At 36.9% G+C, this 12,075-nt stretch overlaps 1 protein-coding gene across 2 annotated transcripts in view; it reads left to right on the top strand.

Annotated features, from left to right (window-relative positions):
• LOC138691272 (protein MTO1 homolog, mitochondrial) overlaps positions 1 to 12,075 on the top strand; it is a 118,296-nt gene that overhangs the window by 36,054 nt on the left and 70,167 nt on the right. For both annotated transcript variants that reach the window (XM_069813102.1, XM_069813103.1), the window contains exon 4: positions 10,012 to 10,188. In XM_069813102.1, the coding sequence (XP_069669203.1) occupies positions 10,012 to 10,188 (177 nt within the window). The remainder of the gene's footprint in view (positions 1 to 10,011; positions 10,189 to 12,075) is intronic.

The following is a 12,075-nucleotide window of genomic DNA, read 5'->3' as shown; positions in this document are numbered from 1 at the left end:
TTTACGAGGGGGATCCAGGAAATAACGACCGTTCGTGCATACCCGCCGCGCAGCTGACTCCCCTTCCTTGTTTGAAGGTCATCTGGCTTCCTTAACATGTGTTCTCATAATGTTGTGAGTACTGGTTGTAACAAGTCGCCATTGTGCATTTTGTGTTACTTCAAAATGAACGACGTGAGGTGAGGAGTGTGATTCGATTTTTGAATGCCCGACATTTGAAACCTGCAGAAATTTACCAGCAATTGAAAGAAGTTATGGTGATACTGTAATGAATGAAAGAAATGTGAGAAAATGGTGTGAAATGTTCAACAATGGGCGAACAAATGTCCACGATGAAACTCGACCCGGACGCCCATCACTCATCACAGAAGACCTGAAGACTAAAGTGAACGACAGAATCTTGCAAGACAGGCGCACATCACTCGATGAATTGCATATTGCCTTTCCTGACATATCTCGTTCTTTGCTTGGTGAAATTGTGTCACAACATCTTGGCTAACACAAAATCTGTGCACGATGGGTTCCACGGCAACTGAGTGATCAACACAAAACTCAGAGAATGGCCTCAGCATTAACATTCTTGATGCGATATCACACAGATGGAGACGCCTTTCTTGATCAAATTGTGACTGGTGATGAGACCTGGGTGTCTCACAACACCCCAGAGACCAAGCACCAATCACGTCAGTGGCATCATCCCTCATCACCCAAGAAACCGAGAAAATTCAAACAGACTCTCTCAACACAAAAAGTCATGGCTACTGTCTTTTGGAATCGCAAAGGTGTTATTTTGCTGGATTTCATGCCAAAAGGCACTACAATCAATGCAAATCATTATTGTGAGACTTTAAGAAAACTACGGCAAGCCATCCAAAACAAGAGGCGAGGAATGCTTTCGAGAGGAGTTGTGCTGCTTCACGACAATGCCCGCCCGCACACTGCAGCTTCAACTCGAGAATTGCTGGATCAATTCGGTTGGGAAATCTTTGATCATCCGCCCTATAGTCCAGACCTTGCTCCTAGCGATTTTCACCTTTTCACTAAGCTGAAAGACTTTCTGGGTGGTACGCGTTTTGGAAGTGATGAAGAGTTGAAGAAGACAGTGAACACCTGGCTTAATGAACTGGCGGCAGAGGAGTATAACACGGGAATTCTAAAGCTAGTGAACAGATACGACAAATGTTTAAATGTAGGTGGTGATTATGTAGAGAAGTAAAGGAAGCTTCAGTTATGTAACAGACTTTGTTTTTTCATATAAATATTTTTTTTTTTAATTATTACAACAAAACGGTCGTTATTTCCTGGATCCCCCTCGTATATCTGACAGCAGAAATTATTGTCACAACAATAAATCCCTTCAATATCGTGCCTAACCATGTTTACAATCTGTTACCGTCAGTGCTTTTGTTTGGCTGGTACCCAATGATACTCAGTACTGATAGTTGGGGTCAGGTGGAATAATTCCGACTGGGGGGATATTTCCGTCCATCTTCATCTTCACAGTGTGTACTAAAAATAATTATGTAGGCTCTTTTATGGACCATTATGTGCATTATATTGTAGGAATTTTAACTGAAGAAACTTATTAAAACAATACCTTAGTTGTAGTGTAGGCTTTCACGGCCAGAGTCTATAGATCTAGATTCATTTTCCGGGCTGAGAGGCCGTGGTCTGTTGGTTGATTTTCTACCAGACGTTTCGTCTGCGACTGCGGCAGACATCTTCAGTGGAGTGATATTCGAGGTCGCAAAACTCTTCTCGGCATATACCTGAGGCAACTGATCCTGTGGCTGGTTGTCCATGTTCATGTGGGAAGGTCTACATCGGTACTACACAGCGAAGTGTCAGTACGAGATTGACAGAACACAACAGGAATTGCCGCCTAGGACAGATCGACAAATCGGCAGTGGCAGCACATGCCTACCAAGAGGGCGATCACAACATACGATTTAAGGACATGGACATCTTGAGCATGACCACACACTTCTTCCCGCGTTTACATAGATATAAACATGACAACAACTTTAATCGCAAGGAAGAAGGCGTAAAGGTAAACAAATGTTGGTACCCGGTCCTAAACAGAACATATAAGAAGCCACTACAACAGAAGGACGGAACCCAGAACAGGAGCAGCGAACAAAGCGGCGCGGACCACAGCGACAACAGGCCTCGCCCTGCTAGATGCACTATAAATACGCCCGCACAACCAGCCACAGAATCAGTTGCCTCAGGTACGCCGACAAGAGTTTTGCGATCTCGAATACCACTCCACTGAAGATGTCTGCCCCAGTTGCAGATGAAATGTCTGGTAGAAAATCAACCAACAGACCACGGCCTCTCAGCCCGGAAAATGAATCTAGTACCTTAGTTATTACTGTCTACTGTTGTGTGCATAAAATTCCAGTTTTCAGAAATTGTCATTTTCGTCACAAAGTGCTCTTCAACACAGGAGTAACTTCTAAGATAACTTTGTTCAAAGTTACAGTTGTCACTAGTATCTGTTTGAAAAGTTTCTGGAGGTTATTTTGTATTTTTAATCTACTGAATATTTATTAGACCCTGGTTGTAATTACCCTATGCTTGAAATAAAATTGAGGTTATTCCGACCATTGGATAATTAAAGTAATGTAAATTCATTTGTCATTAAACTAATGATTTTGGAAGTACTTTTCTAGAAAGATGTATAGAATCAAGCCAAAGAAGAAGAGTATTTCCACATACTACTTGGAAGACATCTGTAAAATTGTGGAAGATGTAAAGGCCAAATATTATTGCAGAGAGGTGCATAAGAAAAATATGGAATCCCAAAAACAATAATTCAAGAAAGAGTTAGTGGCAAAGTCAGTATGAATACAATAAGTGCAGAAAGGCCCCTGGCACTAAAAGAAGAAATAGAAAAGAAAATAGAAGAATGCATTCTTGCTAGGACTAAGTTCGGGTGTCCCAGGGACCACCATGAGTTATTTAACTTGTTCGAGATTATGTAAATTATAATAATATAAAGATAACTTTTAAAGATGACATCCCAGGTGAAGTCTGCTACCTGAGGTTTATGAAACACCACCCACACCTATCCTTGAAAAATTCAGAACACCTCCAAAGGGTTAGAAAAGATGGGACTAAACCTTAAATTGTTTATGATTTTTATGATAAATTGGAAGCTTTGTGTGCAGGAAAATCCGTGATTGGTGTTGGAAAAGCTTCTTTTATGTTCAATCCTGATGAAAGTGGGTTTTGCATTGATCCAAGTAAGTTAAGAGCTATTGGCAAGAAAGGCAATGCTTTCAGCCGAGTATCAGGTTGTTCTGAAAGGAAGTCAACCACAGTGTTCCCTTATATTTGGGCTGATGGTATTTGCCTTCTTCCCATGATAGTTTCTAAGGGAGTGGCAGTCCAAGCTATTTGGACTTCAAAGAATGCTTTTCCAGGGACAGTCTACTTAACTTCAGTCAATGGACAGATGGAAGAATCTCATTTTTTCAACTGGTTCTGTAACATGTTCATTCCCCATGTCGAAAAATCTGCCCAACCAAGCTGTCATTTTAATCTTTGATGGTCATTCCAGTCATTTGAGTTTTTGGATATCAGCAGATGCTATGAAACACAACATCAGCTTGTTACACCTTCCTAGTCATTTGACTGATAAGTTAGAACCCCTTGACAAGTGTGTCTTTGGCCCAGTGAAAACTAGCTGGGACATACAACAACTTGGACCGAACATCTGGTCACCTTAAACAGGACAAATTTGTCAAATCAAAGTGTTAGGCAATGTGTGAAGAACTTCAGTGACACAAAGGAATATTGTTTACGGGTTTAAATCAACTGAAATCTTTCCTATACTTTCAACATTGATTTATTTCAAGTATACTTTTTCCATTTATTCATATTTTTACACTATACGAACGTATTTTAAGTCCTGAGAGATACAAAACGTCTTTATAAATTTTTCTCGAAATTAGGTTTGCAGTGAAATTGTAAGAATGTGAAAATACAGTACATGTTCATTCTTATGATGTTGCCTGTTTTGAAATTCACTGATATTCGAAGCTGACCATAATTGTCCTGGCACGTGCTAGCTTCAGTAAACTGATTATGCACAAGTGGGAGAATCCATTCAGAGGAGTGAGAGAAGTATGTGAGTGAACTCCCACCTCACAGCTTGTCGCTCAGAAGGAAGAAATGGAACATTTTACATAATGAGGATCCAGCACATAAGTTGTGACTGCATAGATTACAACTTCCCTAACACCCTTTCAAACTGAAAATATTTTGATATAAGTGAGCAAATATTATGGAAAAGTTGTCACAACTTGAAGACTTGGTTTATTTATTACGAGCAAACAAAAACATATACTGTATTTATTATGTCATGTTCACTGAGCATGATGCCTGGGAAATGAAAATAAAATAAAATATTTCTTCTTCTTCCCTTCAAGTATTAGGCCAAATGGCCTCTTACGATCTCACAGTTGAATTTTCAATCCAGCGCTTCTTTGGACGACCGAGAGATCTCTTTCCATTTGGATGATAGTGGAGCATGACTTTTGGGATTCTATCTCTACGCATGCTATGCAGATGATTTATCCAGTTCTTCTGATAATGTTTTGCGTGATTAATTACAGATTCTAATTGTAATTCTTCCATTACATCTTCATTACGTTTGTGATCCCATTTCGTATATCCCCCTGTATATCTCATAAATTTCATTTCATTAACCATTATTCTGCTTTCGTCTTTCTTCCTCAATGTCCATGCCTCACTGCCGTAACAAAGTACAGGTCTCGCCAAGGTCTTGTAAAGGCGAATTCGAGTATGCCTTTGTACTAGGGAAGGTTTCATAATGTTGTTAATTATTCCCATTGTTTTGGTGTATTTAGAAATTTTCTGTGAAATGTCTACTTCATCGAAAAAAGATAATGTGTATCCGAGATATGTAAAATCATTTATCCTTTCTAATATTTTTTAATCTAAACATATTGTGCTAGGCACAGGGTATTTTCCGCAGAAGGCCATAATTTTAGTTTTTTTCTTTATTGATTTTCATATCATATTTAATTCCAATTTTGTTGAAATTAAAAATTGAACGTTGTAATTCATCTTCTGAGGATGCCACCAGAGCTAAATCATCTGCAAAAAGTAATGAATCTAGTTGTAAATGTCTATTGAGTTGCATATATAACCATGAGGCAATTGTTTCCATTCTCTAATTATTTGATTCATATATATATATATATATATATATATATATATATATATATATATATATATATATAATAAATAGCAACGGTGAAAGGCCGCAGCCTTGTCTTACTCCTGTATCAATTTCTGTGCAATGCGATAATTTGTCACACCTTGTTGCAATTAGATTTGTTTTATAGATATTATATATTATGTTTGCTATAAGTTGTTGTGGAACATGGTCTGTGGCTAATACATTTAATAATTTATTTCTGTTCACCCTATCGAATGCTTTTTCCAAATCAATGAAAGTAATATGTGTTTCTAAGTTGAATTCCCGGTGTTTTTCCATCAATAATTTTAATGTAAAATATCCATCACAACATGATCTTCCCTTTCGGAAGCCATTTTGTTCTTCTCCGAAAAGTGTTTCATAAATGTGAAAATAAAATATTTCAAAAACGAAATTACGATGTAATAATAATAGGTCTGAAAAATTGCCTCTGTATTGATGGGCCAATTCTTTTTTTATATTTACTATAAGTTTCAAATTAGAATGTGTTAATTGGAATTTTCACAGCAACATGAAGCTTTAAAATGCAGTTCTCTCAAAAGTTTGAATTTTGAGTTGTTTCTCTTTTGAACTAGGTGATCGGTATATTGTGTAAATTACATAAAAAAGGAAAAAATCTGCAGCTTCTCTTTAAATAAAATTGTCAATATTACTTGTGGAAAAACTTTAAAAACCTTATTGCTGTACTTTATATATACATTAATGTTATGTGGAAGATGGCACAAGATGGTACATACTTTTTATTTGATCAATATCATTAAATAACGCACTTTCATTTTATATAGAGGATGGTGTATTATTGTAACTTATACTTATTTTTTACTTGAGGTATATGGAAGTGAAACAGGGTTTACACATGCTCTAATATTTTTTTTTCTTACAATTGCACATCACAAAATTCGCATTTCATTGTTATAAAATGAAGGTAAATACTTACCCTTTTATGTTGTCATATAGTTGCAAAGTTTTAAAAATTCACAGAAGAACACGACACAAATGTAACACCACTGAATTCTGCACTTAAAAACCATGCCTCCATGCATTTGACTACAATGCTGAACTTCAACAACATAAAATGCTCCCACATTGCTGTAAACATAAATGGGAGCAATAAAATCATAATCTACAAGAATTTTAATACTGGTTTAATGTTTTTTTTTCTCCCAAGTATTTTAGATTTTAGGCTTTTGTCCCAGTTTCTGGCCTGTCTGACTGTAAGACAATCCTGATTTGAGTCCTGGTCTGATTTTGGATTTTTCATGTGAAGAATCGATAGTGACACTTGCGCTGATGAGGTTTCAATTAGAATTTTTCTCCACCAATTAGACATCTACATCGTTCTGTCTGATACTCCATTCTGTTATCATTCCATAGCACATTCCCTGAATGACAGCTGGCGACACATAGAGAGAACTGGTCTAGGGATGAGTGGCATTGACAGCTTGAAATCTGGATGTGCAATGAACCTTAGTGTAGTAAGCTGGTGTGGGTTGAGAATATGCTTTAGCTCGTGGGTTAGCACAATAGACCTACTAGGTCGCAGTGCTGAATCATAGTGCCCCTTCCTCCTGAAATTAAATTCATGCACTCTAACCCTTGAGATTGTCTTCTACGTTAACAAATTATAAATTGATCATACATTTAGTGGTGGTATGTGATTTGAAGACCTGTTATAGGTTTGTCATCTGGCTCACACTGTGACTACAATTCAAAAATCACAGCTCCAAGAAGTTGTTATCTCTGTCCAATATGTGACCTACAATGAAGGTCATATATATATATATATGTGTATATATATATGTGACAGGTCCAGAATCCAGACAATTGCAAGTCAGAGATTAATTTGAAGGACAACATAGCTGGGATCTAATTAATGTTCACCCCACTCAGAAGATTAATGTCTGTACTCTTTGATACTGATACTGAAGCTGTATACTCGCCATATTCTTCCACAAGTGATTTACTTAATTATTCGTAATCATTCTTAGGCGAATATATACGTCTGCATATTGCAATAACACAGCTCAAAAGTCAGTGCATGTTTTGTTTTCAGTATACTCGTCACTGCCATGTTAATCATTATTATTGTTAGAAGACGTGGCACCAGTATACCACTTCAATTCGCAAAAGAGTGATAAACAGAAACATAAACATCTGTGGGCTTGTGATAAGAAACATTGATATTCCTCGTGGTTTGTTCTGAGCTAAGTAGTATTGTTGTTTAGTCAACTGTCCAAAGACAGGTCTGAACCTTACAAGTGACACCAACAAGGCAACACTTATGAGGCAACTAGGCAAGGTGATAATGGGGTGGGGTGGCCAGTTCCTTTCCCCCTTCATTGCATACATTGCCGGCTTGCTAGATGGCAGTGAAATTGAGTTCTAGATGACTTGGAAATCTATAGACTAGAAACGGAGCCCTGTAGTCGCCAAGAATCATCTGAACACAAAAATCACAGTGACAAAACCACTATTATCTATCACAGTGATTTTTCTGGAGCTATGACAGCAAAATGCTGTCACATCCTACCTCCACATACATTTCATAAAATTTGGAATCAAGTGAAAGGTTTTCTCCACTTCAAATCCCTGGTAACAATAATGGATGTGTTATAGCTCAGCTACTTAACTTGAAGCTTCTCACCAATGTTACTGTACTGGGTTTCCTTCATGTAGTTTGGTTTGTTTTTAATGCCTCCAGATGTGGAAAATTAAGACCTTCCTGAAAACGTATAGCTTAGCAATGTGAAGATTTCTTTTCTTAAGGTCTTTATCCAATTCGTTGCCTCGTTGATAGGATGATAGGTGAGGATTATGGCTACCAGAAGTGAATTTTAGTGTGATCGAGAAATAGTGTGTAAATTTTCTTTGAAACCTTCTCGTTTAGAAACAATACATATATATATATATATATATATATATATATATTTTCCATATGCCTTATGTGTATGCAATGGGACTCTCAGCTGGATTCGAATCCCCATAACCTTGGATCTAGCAATAAGTACCCATATAACTTACCTTACCTTCAATTCACGTTTGTTCCACTATTTCTATGTATCATTATCTCAGCTTGTCTATATACAAGGGTCACTCCAAAAGTAATGCACAACATTTATTTAAAAATTACATTTTTATGCTACAGCTTTGCTATTTTCACCAGAATGTAGATACTTCCTTTAGGAACAAAATGCCATTTTTCCACATAATCCCCGTCCCTTTCAACTGCCATATGCTACCTTGGAATGAAGGCCTGTATACTTGCACAGTAAAAGTCTGGACCAACACGTCTGAACCACTTTTTAGCAGCATGCACGAGAGAGTCGTCATCTTCAAATTTCGTTCCGCAAAGGGATTCTTTCAATTTACCAAAGAGATAGTAATCGCATGGTGCCAGATCAGGAATGTAAGATGAATGTTTCAGTGTTGGCCATCCAAGTTTTCTGATCTGGTCTATAGTCTTGTGATTGACATGTGGCCGTACATTGTCATGCAATAGCAGAACATCCTGCTTCTCATGATGTGGTCGAACACGACTCAGTCGAGCTTGAAGTTCCTTGAGAGTTGCCACATATGCGTCAGAATTAATGGTAGTTCCGTGTGGCATGATGTCCACAAGCAAGAGTCTTTCTGAATCGAAAAACACAGTAGCCATAACTTTTCCTGCCGAAGGTGCAGTTTTGAATTTCTTTTTCTCTGGTGAATTTGCATGATGCCACTTCATTGTCTGCCTCTTTGTCTCCAGTTCAAAATGGTGGAGCCATGTTTCATCTCATGTCACAATTCTTGCAAGAAAGTCATCTCCACCATTCTCATACTGGTCCAAAATTTCGCTGCACATTTTTTTTTTTCTGGTTTCTTTGTGAGCTTCTGTCAACATCTTCGAAACCCACCTGGCACAAACCTTTTTTAACCCTAACTGTTTCAATATTCTGCACACACTTGCTTCTCCTATTCCAACTTGGAGTGACAATTCTTTCACTGTTACACATTTGTCAGCCACAACCATGTTGTTAACGTGCTGCACATTGTCAGGACTTAGTGCAGTGCAGGGTCTGCTGCTGCGAGGAGTATCCCGAATATTGGCATGCCCTCTTTCACCAGGTAATCTGCTTGCCCAACGACTAACCATACTGCAATCGACAGCTGCATCTCCATGCACCTCTTTCAACCTTTTGAATGTTTCCCACTGTCTCGTTCTCACAGCGCAGAAACTTAATAACAGCACGTTGCTTCTGATGAATGTCAGGTACAGCAGCTATCTTGAAGAAGTGCTATAATGGCACCACTCACGGAAACGACTTAAATTAAATTTGAATACAAGTGGGAAGGATGTATCTATGACCTCCATAAATTGCAAAGGTGTTGAATAAAGAATAAATTTAAAGAAATGTTGTGTATTACTTTTGGAATGACCTTCGTATAACGTCACCAATTAAATTTTTTATTACAATTTCTGAATGAAATGTATTGCAAGGAACAATTCAGTGAGTATCACAAAAAGTGAGGTCAACAGATATAATTATTTTTGAGGCAGAGAAAAAAACCCTTAGCATTGCCCTCTTCAGAAGAAGTATAGCTAAATGATTCCCAGTTTTTTGTTATGTAAAAGATCTTACTAGACCACATCTGGAAGCATTAAAAATAAACATAGACCATTCCACAAGAATAGTGAGTTAGTGAAATGCATTTTTTAATTTTTGTCACTCTTGAATGTACTCATTACTGTCAATACATGTTCTGTATAATGTATGTTTCAGATGATGGTACAAAAGTAAGTGGGAGAAGTGTCATACTCACAACAGGGACGTTTCTTAAGGGTCAGATAAATATTGGCTTAGATGTTCGACCTGCTGGTCGAATAGGTGATGCCCCATCTATTGGCCTAGCTAACACATTAGAAAAACTTAATTTTAGAATGGGACGTCTTAAAACAGGTTAGTAACTAAATAATGTTCCATGTAGTAAACTAAAATTGTACTTTTGAAATTAATATATGATTGTATTGCAATTACCTCAAAAGGGGAAAGGTGTCATTCTGTACAGTGAATTCACACCCACTAACAAATGGATAACTAAGCCGTTGAAATGAGTATACACAATCACTTGTATAACACTACGTATTATTATTTACTTCATTTCATTATTCTTCATTGTACTTTCATCTCATGTTTCTCCAAAGTCAAATTGTACTTTATTTTTAAATTTATCATTGGTTTGTATTCTCTCAGCAAATCATATTGTAAAATTTTTAATTTAACCTCTGCTTTGTATTCTGTCAGCTGTAGATTTTGGCCAGATGTCCTAAATTGTGAAATTAGTAGTACACGGAAGCTATCACAATGATGGTCAATGTAAGTGCTGTAAAGACTGGGTTTGTCTCAGGACAATCACTGCATGTGATGCCTCAGTGAGATAGAAATCCTAGACATGTCCTGGGAGCCTGCCTTAATGTTTCCCAGGTGGAATACTCATTAAGTGATACTCATTACCACCTGTGATAGGGTAATAGGCGAGAATGATGACCTTGTTTCATTCAAGAACATTTCTGGTATGAAAAAAGGAGTGATAGGTTGAAAGAAAGTACAATGTGTGATCTTAAATAAAGTAGGTCTACATAAGTTAACACAATATCGCTGTCATATGCAATCTGTTACCTGTAAGTTTTAATGAGTTTAAAAGAATTGTCACTTTCTATGTAGAGTAGAACCAAATAACTTACTATAATAATACCAGACAGCTAGCAGTTTTGCGCACGAACGATGCTGGTGCTGCTACCTAACTGCCAGTGTGGAGATACTCGCGAAACAAGCTGTAATCAACTGCAATGTATATTGTTGCTGGGTAGATAATAGTTTTATTAATTAGTGCTGTGTTAAAATGTCAGGGTGTATGTGTGCTGTTTATAATTGTGACAATTGCAGCATTACAAATTGCTCCAAATCGTACTTTCGATTTCCAACAGTTCATAAAACTTGAGTCAACAACATTCTTTAGTAGGCTTAATTCCTTCGTCTTTGTGTTTGTAGAAAAATACAAATTAGTTTTTTTTATTTAGACCTAATAAATGAATAGAAGTTAAAATGTATTGGATTTTAAGGTTTTATCAAATTAAGTTTTATTGTTGTCCACATGCCTTTACTAATTATTACAAGCATCAGATTACTATCAATTTTATCTTTGCAGTTGTCAGCAATGTGTAGGCCTATATAAAACATTACTGTAAATTCATTCCTAATATCAGATTGATTTTGTCTCGGTAAACCAAAGAAAAAATATGTAACAATTAATTACGGGAAGTAATATGAAGTATGCAATATTTCTCATAATATGCAGCTTTGATATAAGATAATAATTTTACATTAAATATTATTCAACATTTCTTAAGTGTTTCATATATAATTTCACATTAGTAACTCACGTTTTAAACAATAGTCCAAACCTCGCTATGTTAATATTTGCATATGTGGAGGTAATTCCATCCCTCTCCGCTAGATGTCAGGTCTGCGATATTTCGCACTCACGCCAATGCTGCTAGTATACAGCTGTCCGGTATTTGATAGAACCTCTATTATCCGTGGTAATGAAGGGAGTGGGCTGAATGGTTAATCAAAAAAATTGGATAATCCGTACCATAAAAAATTCTCGTAATTTAGTGAATAATACTTACACTTTGGTAATTTCCTCTATGGTCTTTATTTAACACACTAGGTAATGGTTCACAAGTTCACTAATATAAGTCTCATTATCAACGACGTGTTTCTAAGGGACAAGGAAACTCCTTGTAATGGCTGCCTGTGGAAAAATATGAATAGTGAAGGGCT

Source organism: Periplaneta americana, chromosome 16, assembly GCF_040183065.1.
Source record: "Periplaneta americana isolate PAMFEO1 chromosome 16, P.americana_PAMFEO1_priV1, whole genome shotgun sequence".
Lineage (NCBI taxonomy): Eukaryota > Metazoa > Arthropoda > Insecta > Blattodea > Blattidae > Periplaneta > Periplaneta americana.
This window is presented reverse-complemented; position numbering and strand designations above follow the sequence as displayed.